The 19,185-nt window shown below is 39.3% G+C and overlaps 1 protein-coding gene across 6 annotated transcripts; it reads left to right on the forward strand.

The window, feature by feature from the left end:
* Positions 1 to 60: 60 nt before the first annotated feature.
* Positions 61 to 19,185, forward strand: phaf1 (phagosome assembly factor 1). 6 transcript variants are annotated; one of them, XM_077568805.1, is made up of 17 exons: positions 61 to 135; positions 298 to 495; positions 2,490 to 2,572; positions 5,042 to 5,125; positions 5,325 to 5,368; positions 6,618 to 6,697; positions 6,815 to 6,909; positions 8,901 to 8,998; positions 9,091 to 9,203; positions 9,469 to 9,602; positions 9,696 to 9,779; positions 10,906 to 10,988; positions 11,147 to 11,190; positions 11,273 to 11,322; positions 11,687 to 11,745; positions 11,900 to 11,972; positions 14,682 to 19,185. In XM_077568805.1, exons 3-17 carry the CDS (start codon positions 2,492 to 2,494, stop codon positions 14,778 to 14,780), a joined length of 1,221 nt encoding a protein of 406 aa, XP_077424931.1. In that variant the 5' UTR covers positions 61 to 135; positions 298 to 495; positions 2,490 to 2,491; the 3' UTR covers positions 14,781 to 19,185. The 6 variants fall into 6 exon arrangements, 5 of the variants coding, with proteins under 5 accessions (XP_077424931.1, XP_077424929.1, XP_077424927.1 ...); XR_013294547.1 differs by lacking the exons at positions 61 to 135; positions 298 to 495 and adding an exon at positions 1,239 to 2,160 and having other exon boundaries at positions 14,682 to 15,466; positions 16,181 to 19,185; XM_077568803.1 differs by lacking the exons at positions 61 to 135; positions 298 to 495 and adding an exon at positions 1,239 to 2,160 and having other exon boundaries at positions 14,682 to 14,784; positions 14,873 to 19,185.

Genomic DNA, 19,185 nt, shown 5'->3' on the forward strand with positions numbered 1-19,185 from the left:
GTGTAGAGTGCAGACCACGACTTGTGACTTTTAGGGAGTGTACTTTGAGGACCTCCCCGTCCCGTCGACACAACTTCCAACGAGGAGGCAAAACATGGGTACGGCTTTCCTAGCTATGGAATTAAAGTTGCCAAGGTGAGTAAAAAGCGCATGAGATCAATCCAGTTACAAATGTTATGGGGCTGTCCTGGTTCATGCTCCTTTCCAACGTGGTTGCCATCAGGAACAGTGCCTCTGAATTGAAAGATCAGGGTGGTGTGGTCATTTTTTTTAAAAACTATTCGTTGGGTTCTACAGAAGAAGGTCCATTGGGAAGTCAGACATCAGATTCACGAGGAGCAGTGTGAGTTTTCGTCTAGGCAGTGAAACAGTCGACCAGCTGCGTGGAAGTTCACCCAATCAATCTACATGTCATCTGTCGACTGTTGAGTTGAGGCACCTGCGACTAAAGCCAAACGGTTTTACTTTCTGGACCTGGATTTGCTACTCCTGACAGTAAGTTGGATTTGTTTCCGCCGGTGTGAGTTGTACTGCACAAAAGCTGTCCTTTGTCACCAACTCTGTTCAGAATATTTGTGCAGAACTCTTCAGAGTCACTGAACGGAGAGCGCGTCTACTTTTTGTAGATTCTCTTGGCTTCATCAAGATATGCTTTTTCTGACACTAAAGAGGCAGCACCTCCGAGCATTATCCTCAGTTGGAAAAGGTTAGACTGCCACTAGTTTAGGGATGATAGCCTATCCAGTACCCAGCAACAACTCCCAATTGATGAATTTTGGACACAAATCCAAACGCTTTTAAGATGAACTATACAAATAAATAATAATAATTATTATTTTATTTTTATTTATATATATATTTATTTATTTTTAATGATTTTTACTTTTACTAAGTACAGGAGTTGAACGCGTACAGTGGTAACAGTCCTTCGAATTTCACCTAGCATTTTTTTTTTCTACTACTAGTAGGCTATCTGTTGGTCTACTTTAGCATAGTGCAAGCACCTTTTCCACATCTGCAACATCGATTTTGTGCTTGCTTGACTCAAAATAATATTGATGCAAGTACGAGTAGTTTATATGTAAATGCATTGTTTTGTTTATAAAGGAGTGGTTTCCTTTTTTTCCCCCATTTGTTTGATACTTTTTTTTTTTCTCTCCATGGTCAGGTTCCTTGCCCGCTCGGTTGGGTGTGACGTCATTACGTCCACCAGCTCTGCGTCCAGAACATGCGCCGAACACAGGAAGTTGAACAATCAGCTGATCCTGCTGCTTCTTGTTGATTTCCGAAGTTGTCGTTGTTCGGATACCCTCCTGACGATTTTTTTTAAGCCCGAGGAAGGAACGCGGCGGATGGTGCAAGGCTCACAAACACATGACTAACGGTGGACGTGAGGGATTTAAATTGGCATCCTCACTGCAAAAGAGCTAGCTCGGGGCTCCCTAACTGGAACCCTCCGTGGAAGGGAGAAAGAAAGGAAGGCACTTAACGCGATTTGTGTATTTATGCCATGACCGTGTGACTGCATTGTTTATTTTATGTGGAGTGAATTCAGGGCATTTATATGCATTATTTGTTCCTATTTGTATTTAATTCCCAATGCAATAAGTGCAGCTAGCTCCGTCGGCTAATGTTAGCGAATAGCGCAACACAGTGTTGTTGTCCTGCTCGGTGCTTTCATAACTCGCAGATAGTGACCGATCATCTTAACGTCTGGTGATAATAGACTTATTTAAGCGATATTTTTGACTGTCAGCTGACCTTGTTCCCGTCAGGTTGCGTAATTTGTTTGCAAAATTCAAGAGCAGCTAAATTGGCCGCCTGTTATTATTATAATTGTAACCTGTAAGCCTGATTTTATTCTATATATTTGAATCCAAAGTTGTCACGTCATTTTAATGTTAGTTTCATATGTCCTTCAATAAATTGGACTCTTATTACTGGAAAGTTTCACGCTGATTCCCACGTGTGTATTAGGTGGCGTGTTTATGTTGGGAGTTATGAATTAAATTGGCCAATTGTAGAGTTGAGGGTCGAGGCACAGAGAAAGAGGGTCCCATTGTGTTTTAAGGTGAGCCACCCCCTACTACTTGCCAATGCTGGATCTGGAAGTGGTGCCTGAGCGATCACTTGGAAATGAGCAATGGGAATTTGCCTTAGGTAGGTTTTGTTATGACATAGTGGGCTCATCTAAGAGATAATGATACAACACGTTTGGCTTTAATTTCTAGAAACGCTGCTAATCTTTTTTTTTAAATGTAATGCCTTTTTTTACATTTTGGAGACAGTAATTAAAATGTTTATCATACTTTAACACAATCATGGTGGTCTTTGTTACCACGGAAGGAAAGTAATAGCTTGCAGTATGGATGGACATTGGATGAATATTGCTGTACACTGAAGGACGCTTTAATTTTGTACAGGAAGTGAGAGTCAAACTTGCAATAATCCAGTTGCAAGATGCTGTGCTTTATTTTTGTTTTGTCCAGGCATGCCGTTGGCCCAGGCCATCTCAATTCTCCAGAAACACTGCCGCATCATCAAAAATGTCCAGGTGCTTTACAATGAACAGGTGAGATGGCCACAATGTCTGTGCTTCATTCACTTACTGCAACAATGTTTAATAAGGAAGCTCGATAGTACCACTTTTTTCAGATTGATACCAGTATGAATACTCTTGAGTAGTCACCAATACAGATTTGAAGTACTGATACCACTAGTACTTTTGATACATAACCCCCCCCCCCTCCCCAAACAAACAATGGCAGATTATTTTAAAGATATACCTAAATATCTCAATGTAGCATTCATGAAATTTATTATGGCAGGCAGTTTTCTCTTCTTTTAATGTCTCATTTCTAGTTCCTGATCATAAATCGACCACAAAAAGGGCAGTTGATACTGGTATCGGTTGCCGTTGCGGCTAGCGAGGCGATAATTTGAAATAAGGTCAGGTATCGACCCAATACTGATACCTCGCCCATCCCCAATGTTTAATAATGGGGTCCTCTGTTCACAGTGGTACTAACACAGAACATTTTGCAGCTTGCTCAATTACCACCCGTAAACTGTTATTTTGCATTTTATGGATCAGCTTGCCTTAATTTCGCTGATCAAGCAATGACATCATTGATCGATTCTGCGAAAGAAAACATGAGAGCTGCAGTGTTTCCCACATACACATTTACCTGTAGGGGCTGCCACAAATGAATTTTGTCTGCTGCTAAAATATTCTGCCACCTGTCAATTTTTTCATTAGTAGTGCAGTGGTAACCTTGCTCTGCAAGATGAATTCTCGCTGTATTTGTGAGTTCACAAACTCCGGAGAATACATCTTGTACAGAGCCCATTGATTTCCACCAATCCTGGTTCGGACCAATCACAGAGCGACATTGTTTTTGGGGCGTGATATGCAGCTGTGACAAAATCAGGAAGCGCCAACGCCGTGGGAAACAAAACAAACCTAACATGGATGAATGGACGCTGCAATTAATTTTGTTCTTGCAGAATTACTCAGTGTTGTTTCCTTGTTGAATGTTGAAGAGCGAGAGGCGCTTTGTGCATTTTTAGCTGGTAAAGATGTTCGTTCTTTTCTCCCTTCGACGAGAACGAAGACGGCATTTTCATCCATGGTCGTGATTGGTCAAAACCAAACGAGCACAATGCCGCATTGTCCAATCAGCTGGAAGTGTTGTACAGAATGTCCAGCCTTTCCCGAGTAAATCACCATGGAGCAGTCCCAGATCGATAGTGTGGCACACTCCCTTGTGTGAATCACAATATTAATCTGGCTATTAGTGCAGTGGCCCCTAACTAAATAAATGCCTGTATTCACATTTCCACTTGATAAATGGGTGCAAGTGAAGCGCAGACGTTTGTCAACAACAACAAAATATTCCCGAATTAAAAAGTCAAATAAATAAATCAGTCAATTTATTGGTCATACCAACATTTTAAAGGCAAAATGCCACCATTTAGGGACACCTGTACCAATTTACCTTGTGGTCCGAATGTGCATGTACAGTGCCTCAAATGTCTGAAGTATCAGCCGTATTAATGTTTAAAGTTTGGGAATCAGCTCTCGATACTCTAGCAGCTGTAATGACAGTCTCGTCACTTTCACAGACGCACTCGGTCCCCCTTTTGTTCAGGGATGTGATGTTTCCGCTAATTCGCGGAATTCCGCTTTTTTTTATCTCCCCCCCAAAAAAAAAAATCTGATTTTTTTTATTTTATTTTATTTTTTTTTTTAGTAGTTCATTGTGTATGCACATGACTCCGACAGATAACATCTTCTGCTATAACAAAGACATTTGTGGTATGCTCTAATATGAGTTACTTTTCATTTGGTCATGATACAATTATTTGTTCATGAAATTTGAACTCTTCAACATTATTTATGTGTTAACTTAGTAATCACATTAGTTAGAGATATGATGATATTCTCAGTGATAGTTTTTAAAAGCAAAGGCAGTCCAATGTTTTTGAATGTGACTGATTTTGAGTTGGCTAAAACTGCCATTTTATATGGGATAGTTCAATATACATTGAAAATTTATGCTGTTGTTTTGTCTATTTCTTTGTCATGTGAGTGCATTGAAAGTACTTAAAAACACGGAAAACCCATGAGCATAACTCTGTTTAACATGACAGAGCATGTCTCGCTTTCGGTTTTAATCATGTCCACAGTTTTTTGTTTTTTTTGTGATGTCTGAGAAAAATATATTTGTTCCCGTAGATTTTGGTTGGCACTTTGACTCGCATTGTTCCACCGTAATATTGCATTTCATGTTGTGTGTTTCAGTTGCCAAAGTAAGACCGATTACTACAGAATCTTTCTGGGATTTAAGAAAAATAAAGGGAAAAAAATTCATCCGCATTTTAGAGTGATTGTTTTTCTGTTGAAAAATGATTTGTGGTGTACGTAAACGTTCCCGTCTGCCAGATTCCAATAATGGCTTCCTGCATCATATGCATGAGGACATATCCACAGTCCATCTATCTTCATGTTAATGAATGGCCTTGTTTATCTTCCCAACAGACACCACTCAGCCATGACCTCATACTGAACTTGACTCAGGATGGTATTAAAATTCTGTTTGATGCCACAAATCAAAGACTCAAGGTGAAATATTCACATATTTTCTACTGCCACCTCCACAAAGTTGTTTATAAAGAAATTAGCTCACAGCAATGTACTTGATTTTTATGGATAGACAAGAAATCTTGCAACTTTTGTTATCATTTATGAACTCCCCTCTGTATCAAGTAAAAGAAGTATTGTATACTTGTTATATGCTGACTATTGATGTGTCTGTTGGCAGGTGATTGAAGTGTATGACCTAAGCAAAGTGAAATTGAAATACTGGTGAGTGGAAATAATAATTATGCACTCAATCAAAACAATATCGCTGGAGATGAAATTAAATTTTACACTCAATTTTAGCTTTCTAAATGCATGCATGTCCACTAAAATACTTACATATATAGACGCTCCCCAACTTACGAACGAGTTACGTTCCGAGCGATCGCTCGTAAGGTGAATTTGTTCTTAAGTTGCTTCAGTGCTATATTTTGTATTATAATTTATGTTTAAAGAGAATACGTACAGTACTGTACTACGTATGTTAGAGAGAGAGAGCGAGAGACACACACAGTATGTACATGTACGTAATAAGATAAATAAAATGAAGTTTAACTTACTTTTGGAAGATGTACTCGATGCTTAAGGATTTGATGGAGGAGGAAGAGGAGGATTTTATATCATGAGAGGTTCTTCGTCGTTGCTGGAATGGGCTTCAAAAGTTACTTCCTCCTCCGTAACTTCAATGTAGGAAGAAGTTGAGGGTCGAGGAGAAGAAGATGAGGGTTGATGAGTATCTTCCTTGGAGGATTTACTAGAAACTGGCCGAAAGAAGCGATCTAACGACGATTGCACAGTTTTCTTCTTTTTTCATCATAAATGATGCGGTAGCACTGTATGGCATCATTCAATTGATTTGCAACCTTTGTGCAACGTTCAATATTTGGGTCTTGCTGCTCGAAGAGTGCGATGGCTTTATCTATGAGCGACAGGCGTTTCTTCTTCTTCCTCCTCCTCGACACGTTGCTGAGCCTCCAATGCTGGGTGAGCTCTCACAGCGCCAAGCGTCGGTATTAGCGGCGGAAAGAAGCACTACAGTACTCGGAAAAAGGTGCGCAATAAAAAAATCTAACTTACAGCATCTCTTTCCGAACATTTTTTGACATGCGCGCAGACATGTTCGTATGTACCGTTGTTCGTAACTCGAATGTTCGTAAGTAGGGGAGCGTCTGTACTATACGGATCCCATTGACAACTGATGGCTAGGATTTCAGAGTATGAAACTGTAGGCTTTCTATTGCTGCCCCATTAACATTACTTGGTTGGACTATTCATTGTTCATTTTATGTAGCAGTCAAGATGACATTCAACTCTTAGCCATAAAACACACAGCTACTATTATTCGACCCGTAATGGAGTCAGATCATCTTTAATATGTTCTTAAAACACTTTGTATACATCCAGTGAAATGAATACTTTGCATTAGCTGCTATCCGTGTCTCACCACCTCTGCACTCTTTATGCATCTTTGCAGTGGAGTCCATTTCAATTCTCAAGCCATTGCCCCCACTATAGAACAAATAGACCAGTCGTTTGGAGCGACGCACCCTGGAGGTACACTTTTCTTTCAAACGTTTCGCATTTAGACACAATGGGAAAATAAAGGATACATAAATTTTTATTTTCTTTTATTTGCTGACTCTGCTTTCCCCCTTTCGAATTTGTGTCCAGTTTACAATGCAGCTGAGCAGTTGTTCCATCTCAACTTTCGAGGACTGTCATTCTCCTTCCAACTTGATTCCTGGAATGAGGCTCCGAAATACGAGGTGAGAATATTACAGTAGGTGCGGCGGCCGTTGGAAAACCTTATAACGGCTTTTCAGTGCCACCTTATCACGAAAGCACTACATTGTGTTGTGCGTGTTTTCCTTGGGCGGCATGGCTCAGTGGTAGAGTGGTCGTCTCCTATCTGTGAGCTTGTGGGTTCGATATCCACCCCTGGTGACCATGTTGAAGTCATAATAATAGATTTTATGTGTAACACACTTGACATTTATAAAATACATCTCAAAATGCACAGCACAGGCAACAATAAAAGCACACAGTAAAAAAACAGTCAATAAAAATAATCAGAGTAAAAAGTCAAGACTAAAATCAAAACTAAGCTCAAAATAGAAATTATTACACTGAACCCCGATTTGTGGACCGGCCGGCACCCTGCATGGCAACAGCTGATCGTGAACGTGTGCGTGAATGTGTAATTGTGACGCATTGTAAAGCGCTTTGGGCACCATATGGTGTAGATAAAAGCGCTTTAAACAAAGCAGTCCATTTACCATTTTTGACCAACAATGGTTAGAGATTGGTATGACTGCTTCGAACATCTAACAGAACAATTGAATGGTGTGTGTTATAATTGAAACTAATAAATGAATCAATTACCATAACATTTTAAAATACAATAAAAGTTGTACTCAACAATGCAATTTTTTTTATTGTGTCTATTCCAAAGTTACTCATACCAGAGCTGACTTCACACCTTTTATAGTCAGATTTTATGAGCTATTTTTGGGTTCCACCATTTTGCTAAAACTCGCTGTGCCAGCACATCTGCATGTTAGCAGCTGTATCTAAATTGGTTACAGACATAACATCAGTTGTAAATTTATGGAGAGTGAAATTGTTTACTTTCTCTCAACATTGTGCTCCATCCTGTGCTTATGTTTCTAATCAAATATGTCATCAGGATTAAGAAAGGCAGCGCTAATTTAGCATTAGATAGCTCAGACTCAGAGTTACCACTTTTGACTTGAGTGAAAGTTGGTTAGATCTTTCCAGATTAAAGGGGAAGCCAACCCCCCTTTTATTTATTTTTTACAATAATATGTTCTATATAGGCCCACTGTGGTAAATATGGTATTCTGGTTAATATTGCGTTTCTGGAATGAGTTAAGCAGCAAAATCCAGCCATTTTTATCCGTCCCTGAGACTTGAGCAACGGTGATGTCGTCTTAGCAAAATGGCCGCCCCCTGAGATGGGTAAAAAAATGGCTGGATTTTGCTTGTTCCACAAATGTAATATTAATCAGAATGTCATGTTTAGACTAGTGAGGTCACATAGAACATATAATTTTCAAGAAATGTTTAAGGTTGACTTCCACTTTAACTCATTCACTGCCATTGACGGATATAGACGTCAAAAATTCATTTGAACTATTTCTATTAGTTTCACATTTTTTCCCCCTTTTGTTAACAAGAGTATGAAAACCTTTTTTATTGTACATTTACAACAGATATAAAATGTGTGATTAATCGTGATTTAATTATTGAAGTCATGCGATTAATTACGATAAAAAAATTTGATAGTCTGACGCCCCTAATTTTTTTATAATATTTTCTTCTTTTTTTTTAAATTAGGGGCATCTGGCGATTAAATTTTGTTATTGTAATTAATCACATGACTTCACTAGTTAACTCAAGATTAATCATGCATTTTATATCTGTTCTAAATGTACAATACATTTTTTTTCCTAAGTTTTCATATTCTTGTTAACAAAAGTGGAGGAAAAATGTGAAACTAATAGAAATAGTTCAAATGAATTTTGACGTCTATAGCCGTCAATGGCAGTGAATGAGTTAAACGTTCCCACACACTACAAGTTGCATTACAAATGCTGTCAAGTTGATCTTCCTGCAGTGGCTGCCTTCTTTTGTTGCAGCCTTGAGTTGGTTGGTACACAACTTTATGTATTAACGATAGCTATGTCTGTGTGTGTTTCCATACACACCATTACTCCCAGTTGTTTTGCCTTGGCAGCCTAACTTTGCCATGGGTTTGGCCTCCCTGCAGATTCCACATGGGGCTATGGTCAAGAGGATGCACATCTACACTGGCAACAACCTGCAAGAAACAAAGTACTTGACATGCTTCAGCTAATTTATTGGCAAACTTGATTTTAATGTGTGAAAACATTCCAATTGGATACACATTTGCGCCTTGTACGCAGAGCTCCAGCGATGCCATTGGCCTGTTTCCTTGGCAACATCTATGCGGAGTGCGTGGATGTCCTGAGAGAGGGTACAGGACCGGTGGGGCTTAAGTTCCGCCTAGTTACTGCGGGTAACAAGAGTTTTTGTGTCTGTTCTTTAACACTTTGAAAATAAGTAACAGCCAGATTTCAATAATTGATCAAAGTGTGTTTTTTGTCCTAGCCGTTCAGATTTTAATTGATCAAAATGGATAATGTTATTGGTCGCTTGAGTAGCAAATTGTACTATATTTATTTACGTTCTTAACACAGACTAATGTGTACACAGCAACTGAAAACTATTTTCTTCAAGTATTTATTCATTGACTTGTAATGTTGTTTGAAATGAGCGTGCAGGTTGTGGTCCTGGCGTGATGGGCGATGCTAAAGTCAAGTCCTTCGAAAGGAGCATCTACTTTGGAGACTCCTGCCAGGAGGTGCTGAGTGCTCTCGGATCACCACATAAAGTATTTTACAAGTCTGAGGACAAGGTGATCATGTTGAAAGAAAACACTTTTCATTGAAGTGATGATGCTCTGCACGTGTGAGTCAATCTTCTGTACGTGTGTTCTGGTTTATTTCAGATGAAGATCCACTCTCCATCACCTCACAAACAAGTTCCTTCCAAATGTAATGACTACTTCTTTAACTACTTCACCCTTGGAGTGGTACGTAAGGACTTACCTGTGATTTAAGAAGTTGTCATTGCTTTGCAGTATTTGAATATTTAAGAAGAATGATGATGTTTATTTATTTACTTATTATAATTTTTGAAGTATGAACCGTATCTTGATGCTGTGTTTTTATTCTAAAGTCTCGATTAACTTAAGAGATTGTCTCAATTGGTTGGTCAAGTAAATGAATGAATGTTCTATTCATGCTAATAATAACTAGAGCTTTTTTCTTCTATTATCATTACCTCCCTGGAATGTCTATCAGTCAGTAGTGTTGGGTATCGAGTCTCGAGAGTCAATCGGAACCTAACTTTACGATTCTCTTGGAATCGTCCACATTTTAAATTTCCAGTTCAGTTTGCTGCCTCGTTTGCTGACCCCAAGAAGAACCATTCTTAATCCAATGAAGAAGTGTACACATTCACCATGGAACATGGTCCCAATACACTTTACTATAAAAATCACATACAATTGATTGAAACACTTGACAATAAAATCAAGTAGAGCTGGGGGAAAAAGGCGACCAAGTCAGATAATTCGACTGGAAAAAGAGGTTGACTTATATTTTCTGCCTTGAAGCTCCGCCGGAACCTTGTTTAGGCCATCCATGTTTTATACATGGACTTTCTTACAATGGTACACTGCCCTGGACCTAGCTGGGTGCCAGCGGCACCCAGACCCCCGGCTAAATTTTCAGATAATTGCACTTTGGTCAAATCACATCCCTGAAAAGAGCCATCCACATTCAATCTGGATGGGCTAAAAATCGGATTTGAGCTGCCAATCTGAACAAGGCCAAAGTAGCCTTTCATTGTGGCCTGCCTATTTCACACCTGTGTAATAATCATGCTGTCTAATCAGCATCTTGATATGCCACACCTGTGAGGTAGGATGGATTATCTCGACAAAGGAGAAATGCTCAAAAACACAGAGATTTGTGAACAATGTGTATGTAGAAAAAAAGTTTAGATCTTTGAGTACAACTCACAAAACATGGGAGCCAAAACAAAAGTGCTGTTTATATTTGTGTTTGGTGTATAATGAGTAGCTTTGAAAGAATGAAGCCTTGTCTGTGCCCAATTACAATTTGGATTTAGCCATGTTTCCTTTTTTTGTGCAGGATGTCCTTTTTGATTCAACAACTCATCTGGTTAAGAAGTTTGTCCTCCATACCAACTTCCCAGGACATTACAACTTCAATATGTAAATATCTTGATACATATTTTTGTTCCCGTACTGTATTTTTTTGTGCGTTCAACCTTTATAATTTGTTTAGATAAATTGATAGTATTTGTTGCAAAAGTGTTTCTTTTTTTTTTTTTTTGTATATTGCTATTCTGTTCTCTCCTTTTGCACTGTAGATATCATCGGTGTGACTTTAAGATTTCACTTGCCATAAAAAAAGGTTAGTCACTAGATGCTCTAACATCACCATAGGTCATATTCTATTTTATTTTATGACGCACTTTATTGCTTTTGTGTCTCAGGAGGAGCCGAGTCTCAGACAGATGACTGCATATTGACCACTTACAGCAAGGTCAGTCACTAACTGGACGGCTTGAAAGGAGGTGCTTTAAGATGGACTCAGCTGCCGCCATTTTATTTGTGGGATCAGTGGTGAAATCTCACAATGTGCATTCATCCTATATCAATGTGTGTGATTTATTCTGTTGATTGTAGCTCTATGAAATCATAGGATTTAACAACAACAACAAAAAGTACATTTATAGCTGAAATGTAAGTAATAGTCAAGAAGTCGAGAAGAGCCTTTACTGCTTTTAGTTGTTTTTAGGTGGTTTTCTGACATCATAGCTTTGTTATTTCCTCTTTCTACTGGCATTTGGGCTTGTAAACATAACACAATGCTGTCTGTTTTTCATCACTTTATTCTTCATTGCCAGTGGGATCAGATTCAGGAACTGCTGGGTCACCCAATGGAAAAACCTGTTGTGCTTCATCGGTAATGAAATAAATGCGATCTTACACCACTTTAGTTTGTGCCCCAGAAACGTCTAAAAATGATATTTCTCTACAATATTTAATTCAAACAAATATTTTCTGCAAGTGCATCATTATTGTAGCATCACATTAACAAATACAAATGTGATTAACAGGTCTTCATCTGCCAACAATACAAACCCCTTTGGCTCGACGTTCTGCTTTGGACTGCAAAGGATGATCTTTGAGGTCAGAATACTTCAGTATGAGTGAATGTATATGACGTGGCCGGCTGACCTAGTTTGTGTTCTAGAAAACAACAATGAATTCTAATTAAGTGCCACAGCATTCAGTTTCATGATTTTGTTTTACTTAAGTGGATTTTTGCCTTTTGCAAGGAAGAAATCATGTCAAAGGTTACTCAGCAATTTTCGCTCCCATCGCTTTCGCCGCTTGTTTTTTTTTTTATGCACACCTCGCTCTGAATTAGGGTCACTTTTGGCTCCTTAGATGACATGACCTTTTTTTTCCCACGTTCCCAGAAAACTCAAGTTGAATGTTGATTGTTCAGTCACAGGGAACAGCAGCATGTCATATAAACCATGTGTAGCTTTGACTCATAGTGGTGGGACGTGCATTTGGTACCTTGGGACTTAATCTGCTTCTTTATACTACCACCATCACATTGCAATTATAAAAATACTTTGATACAATAAAAATAATAACTAGAAAAATTCCCGCGGAAATTCTGAATGGGACTGCTGACTCTTGTAAATGAGCTGAACAGTTTAAAATTTAAACCACTGGAATCGCTCAAGAAATGTGGAAGTTAACCATAATCAACATCAACTAAAAGTATCTCACTGTCCCTGAAAATGTATTTTAAAAAATGTAAATGAGCTGAAGAGTTTAAAATTTAAACGACAAAAATCGGTCAAGAAATGTGGAAGCTAACCATAATCAACAGAAACTAAAAATATCTCACTGTCACTTTAAGAGCGCACACACATTTTTGACTTGGAGCCGTCACGCGCCCCACATTCCATTGAGATTGTATGAGAGACGCACCCCTTGAACAAAAGCCTCTCACGACTTAACGATTCGAGATACAGATTCAAGAAATGGCTCGTTAGAACGGCAAGGGTTTGGGGAACACGAGCATGTTCTCATTTTTTTAATCGGATGAAAAATGACCAAATGAGAGCAGGTTGAAAACTTATGATTTATCAGAAATGAAGAGCGAAAGGCGCCTGAATTTAACATGGAAGAGATAGGCGAGTTCGTCCGACTTGTCCTCGCATAAAGTGAAAATAAAGGTACTAAATGACACCTTAGCCAAATAAAAGTTAGTTTGTCTGAAAGAAGACACTCGTGACTACAAAATGTGAGAATTTGATGTCTAGTGAGCAAAGATTGTGGCCATGGTGACGAGTTGAAGTGAAACTTTTGGAAGTACATTTATTTGTTCCCGCCACTCTAAAGTTAATTAATTAATTAATTGCTCCACTCTGGCACTTGCAATACACAACAATGGGAGAAGGCTATTTGTCTGCTGTTTGCTCACTGTCTTTGAACCCGCACAGAGGGGAGAGCTTACATTCCTTAAAAAGGATTTTGACACTGAGCTAAAGATGGGAAAAATTCCTACAAAATGAGCTAAAATTTGTATCGGTCGGATAACGTATGCGTGCGCAGCGTGTCTTGGAAAAAGGTGCTTGATCTGTAATTTGTTCCCCCTTTCTCCATTCATTTCCTATGGGAGTTTTTTGGGAGTTTTTGGGGAATTGTGTCGCCATGGTAACTCGGAATTCCTAGAAAAGTAATGCTGCACCGAGTCAGATCGAGCCGCATCGTTTGATACCTCATTTGTCCCGGTGCGATCTACGATACGGGCCGCATTTAAGCGGAAAAATCCGTGGAAGATGATATAATAACCGCAATAAACTCATTTTTGTAGGATAGTAATATGTGCTGCTTGCTACGTTCAGCAGTCCCATAATTAAATAAACTCAATATAACAGCTTGCAACTGTGCCATGTACATCATCTGGAACAGTTGTAATAACTTGAATATTAAATTTAAAAAAAACGATAAATTTTGTAGCGTGAAAAAACACTGAATAAACTGTTGAAACTATGCATAACCTTACAGTGGCGTAACTTTTTTTATTCAGGTAGTATCCGATAGTATTTGAATGTCTGAAGCAGCAGCAGCAAGTGTTTGAGATTTGTTCTGGCTTGCATAGGCAATAAAATGTTGGCTCTACCATTATGCCTCTGATGCACCAAACTGCCAGGAAGGCGATGTGAAATGTGTTAGATACACGGAATAAAGGGGAGGAGATCCTGCCCCAAGTGGAGGAGTTCAAGTATCTGGGGGTCTTGTTCACGAGTAAGGGCAGGTTGGAGCGGGAGATCGACAGGCGGATCGGTGCAGCCTCTGCAGTGATGTGGACTCTGTGCCGGTCCGTTGTGGTGAAGATTTACCGGTCGATCTATGTTCCTACCCTCACCTATGGTGGGTCGAGACCAAAAGAACAAGATCCCGGATACAAGCGGCCGAAATGAGTTTCCGCCGCAGGATAGCCGGGCTCTCCCTTAGAGATAGGGTGAGAAGCTCGGTCATCCGGGAGGAACTCAGGGTCGAGGCGCTGCTCCTCCGCGTTGAGAGGAGCCAGTTGAGGTGGCTCGGGCATCTGGTTCGGATGCCTCCTGGACGCCTCCCCGGAGAGGTGTTCCAGGCATGTCCCACCGGCGGGAGACTATGTCTCTCGGCTGGCTTGGCAACGCCTTGGGATTCCCACCGGAGGAGCTGGTTGAAGTGGCTGGGGAGAGGGAAGTCTGGGTTTCCCTCCTAAAGCTGCTGCCACCACGACCTGACCCCGGATAAGCGGTAGTAAATGGATGGATGGAGTCATCCTGTGTGTTTTCAACTCATGCTGTTGTTGTTTTTCTGTAGGTGATGCAGAATAACCACATAGCATCAGTGACGCTCTATGGTGCTCCACAAACCGCCAGTCCCGCCCAACCCGAGGCCGCTAGCAGCAGCTCCCACTGAACAAGTAACCAGACACCGCATCTCTTTCTGGCCTGAGTTGGAATCAAGCGAGCAACAAAAACACAACACTACCATTCTTGCATCCAATTCAGAAACAGCAACCATCGCATTTGTTTTCCTGCTGGCTTGGAAGATTTGCACTCAAAACTTGATGGCATGGTCCGTGTTGAAGAATTGGTATTTATGGTAACTTTTTTGCTCTTGAGTAAACATCACTGAAGACACGTGATGATGAAATCTACATTCGGGGGTCACCAGAAGAAAGGAAGTCCAGAAAGTGAAATGCAGCTGCCGGTCGGTGCAAAGCCGTCTTGCCGCCGTCGACTTGTGAAAGTCACCACTCGGAAAAACTGCTCTGGTGAAAGTTAAACGCAGGAGAAACTTTGGCTTTGCTTCTTGGAATCGTCATCCGCACCGCCAGCCGGCAGCTACCGCCTGTCTTCCTCCCATAAAGAATCGGAAGACGCCAACAGACGCTGCAGAAGACTGTCGCGCCGGAAGGCAGCTAAGCTGGCCGTTGCAAATGTTAATCCAAACATTCAGCGGCCAGGCCTCGTGACGCCTCTTAAAGCAGAAAGTGTTCAAACATTGTTGGCCCTGTGACCCCCAAACAATCCATAAATGATCACCTGCATGGTATTGACCTGCTGAATCATCTTCTATCAAAACAACCAAGCACACAAAAGGTCAGTTTACTTGCCTCGTTTGTCCAAAACAGAGGTCGCTTTTTCCTCTCTCGACTTGAAGACATGCACACAAACGCCGCATGAACTCGACATACGATAAGAGTACAAGCACAAATTGGCAAGCTCTTTTCTTTTCTTTTTAGTCCCGCACGTTACAAGCGTTGAACAGAGCTTTTGTCCCCCCCATACTGGCACTATTTCCATCGTGTTGTTTTTATGCTACCACTTGCACGCAAATGCACCTTTCTACTATTAATACTCTTTCGACTTTCTAACTTGACAAAGGATTTTTTTTCTTATTATTAAATGACCAAGCTTAGAGAATCGATTCCCCTATGGTGCGTTGTGTGTCAACACACCTTTTATTACTTTGACCATGTGTTACTTCTGCATCCTCTTGTTCAAATAGCTGCCAAATGCAAATGCCAAAGACATTTCAGGGTCATTTCCTTCTGGTCTACCTTTCATCCTATGTCATTTTGTCAGGCAAGCGGTTGGTCGTTATTTTCAGGTTCATTCCTACGGCAAGCTGCTTAGCTCTTTTTTAAAAAAAAATTTATGTGCAGTGTAAGGTTCATCTATGTGCAAGTACGCACCAGCGCACTAGCAACTGTCTAATCGCTAATGTTTATTTTTACTATATTGTGTCACTTCTCACCTTAAAAAAGTCATTCACTGCCATTGACAAATATATTTGCCACTTATTCTTTTCAGCAGGGTTGGGTGGGGGAGCGTCTGATGCTGCTCAAACGTGGAAACAACTTTGCTGATGCATAACCACCAGTAGATGGCACCAATGCCCCATTTTAGATGTGAGATCAGCACAGCTTGTGAGTCCACAGGGAAAAAACAGCCGTGTTTACCGTCGATTTAAAAAAAAAAAAAAAAATGGAAAAAGGCTAAATCAAATCTTTTTTCTCTCTCGATTCAGTCAGTTCATTTGATAGATTTGTTGAATACAGCAATCATTGAATACGATACCCTGTGTGTCAAAATGCTCTAAAATGGCTGGCAGTGAACGAGTTTACGATGGGTATGGCTTTCTTCTTTTTTTTTTTTTCTCAGGAGAGCTCAGTATTGTTCATTCGATTTGACATCATCATTGCTCTCCTTTTTTAAAAAACAAACAAACAAACAAATAAATTTAAAAAAATTAATATTTTTTTTAATTTTTTTTTTTAATATATATACATATATATATACATATACACACATATATACAGTATATATATATATATATATATATATATATATATTTTTTTTTTTTTTTTTTTTTTTTTTTTTGGGGGGTATGGCTTTCTATTGTCCTCACTACTAGAACGACAATGGCATCAGAAAAGTATTCAATATTCTACTAGTGAGTGCAAAGCGAGTACTACTGCAGTACATGCACTTCATCCTGGATATCAAAGATAATGATTAATTTCACAATTTTTTTCCCATGCATTCCTGCATCAAGGGTACCACGGTAGAAAAGTCTCCACATTACAACGCTATGAAGTAGTGTTAGGGCTGAGAGAAAAATTGTCATAATGTGGGAATCGTTTAGGAACACAAGTTGGGAATGTGGTGATAATCTGAATAAATCCTGTTATGAGAACAAAGTAAAGTGGATATCAAAACTTCACATTCAACTCTGAGACTTGCACCCACTGTCTTTCAAAACTGCCCCAGGGATGAACAAAAATACTGCTTCTTTACTGTCAATTGAAAATAGAATTTTGTAGGACCCTTGTCAGTCATGGGGTGATCAACAGTGTTTCCCACACCATGTTAATACTTGGGCGGGCCACCCAAGTAAACTGGCCACCATCCAAGTAGATTTCAAGAAAATGTAATAAAAATATATTTTTTCAAAAAAACGTGTTGTGACCAGATATACCGCGTGTAACATTAGTACGCCGTCACTCACTTGTGGATCATGAGGTTAGAAGAGATGCAAGTAGCAGGACTGACAACCCATGATCCCACCCCCCCCCCCACTCCCAGGAGTCCACCCACCCAAGTAGATTTCAAATCTGTAGGTGTGTTAACGTGCTGTAGGAATGTTTTTTTTTTATCTTAGCATAAGATTAGACCTTCACCTTTCTTTTCTTTTCTTTTTTGTGTAAAATTGAAACTTTTTTTTTCTGAATTGTGGACATATGTCCTGTCATTTGGTCTTAATTCTCATAAAATAACACTTTGGATGTAATTTTGGTAATATTTTAGTTGTATTACATCCAAGACTTAATTATTATAAAATTCCAATTCTTTTTAAGTATGACTGAAATTCATGTCGTTCTATGATATTCTAGTAGCATTGTAAATTTTTCATACCTACCCTCATATTCCTTATTTTTTGTCATTTTCCGCTGGTTGGTAAGACCAAAATTATGAAATTAAGTTTGAATTCCAAACACTTTTTGTGTGTTATAACCAATTCAACGTGATGGACAACCCGTCATGCCTGTGTAGGCTGCATTGAATAATATGAGCCTTTTGTAATGGTCAACACGAAATGATTACATGTTTAAAAAAAAAATGTTTTTTTTTTTATGTCACTTTTCATCACTTCATTTCTCAATAATCGGTTCCAAGGATGTGTTATTTGTCGGTGTAACCTTAGAAACTGCTGCATCATTTCTGTGTAGACTGTTGCTGCGGGGAATGATTGAGCTGTATTTGTAAATAGTGGCTCATTTCTTTTCTGGCATGGAGACGTTTTTATTTTTCTAATTTATTTTTGGGGGTGTACTCACATTATTATATAGTCTCCCAAGCGGGGAAGCGAACTCACGCCAATCCTTTATTTTTGAGCTGCGAGTTTTGCTTGTTGCAAGAGTTTGACTGATAGCAACACATTATGCAGAAGATCATTATCTGCTTAGTGATATTTTTCCCTGTTCTGATATATCCACTTCTTGGGTTGGATGTATTGTAATTGTTTTAAGATTTGTATTCAATTGCTTATTGGCAACTTGATTTGGTGTCAAAAGAAAGCAGAAAAAGAAAAAATATATATATTGTGCCTCATCTCCCACTGAGCCTGTTTTTAAGGAGTCGTTAAAACCGATGTAAAATGAGAAATATCTTGTACACAGAATGTAAATTGAGAATGAAATGAAATGCATCCATTTTATCGCCTCTCATAACAGCATCTTACATGCTGCTGTTGATGTGTTCTGTTCATTTTAAATTTTGCCTGTACTGCGTTTTTCTACGACGCCTCGATGTTTTGTACGTTTCCTTTTGACTTCTTTTGAGTGGTGGCCATATTTACACCAACAAACAAACACTCATTACAGCTCATCTTGGAGTTTATACAGTGTATAGATTCAACTTAAAGGTGTCCCAATGGGGAACTAATGTAAATAGTCTTGGTCAGCTTCACGTGGTCACCCATTGGTGAACGAGCGCATCAACTCAGGTGGACATATCAGAACCAGAACCAGAAACGGCTTGCGAGACAAGCTATCCATTCGTACCATTTTTTTTTTTCCAAGGGCAGATCAATAAGTATTATAAAGTTTTTATTTATAATGCACAGCCTTGTTTTACTAGTAATGACTCTCATGTTAACGCTTTGTATTGTCTGGTCTGTTCCCATCACAGCCCTCAAAGGAATTATTGTTTTTCATACATTGTGGACTTCCATTAGCATTTTAAATCCATTCCTTAAAATGGGGCAGTTGTACTTAATTCAAACGTGTTAATGATTAAAAATGTGATGATCTATA

The sequence above is a fragment of the Vanacampus margaritifer genome, chromosome 6 (genome assembly GCF_051991255.1).
Source record: "Vanacampus margaritifer isolate UIUO_Vmar chromosome 6, RoL_Vmar_1.0, whole genome shotgun sequence".
Lineage (NCBI taxonomy): Eukaryota > Metazoa > Chordata > Actinopteri > Syngnathiformes > Syngnathidae > Vanacampus > Vanacampus margaritifer.

Excerpts from the sequence above, each read along its gene's own strand:
- phaf1 (XM_077568801.1), top strand. The coding sequence starts at position 2,097 with ATGCTGGATCTGGAAGTGGTGCCTGAGCGATCACTTGGAAATGAGCAA. Across the intron at positions 2,161-2,489 it reads GCAATGGGAATTTGCCTTAG|GCATGCCGTTGGCCCAGGCC; the intron begins GTAGGTTTTGTT and ends TGTTTTGTCCAG. Across the intron at positions 8,999-9,090 it reads AACAACCTGCAAGAAACAAA|AGCTCCAGCGATGCCATTGG; the intron begins GTACTTGACATG and ends CCTTGTACGCAG.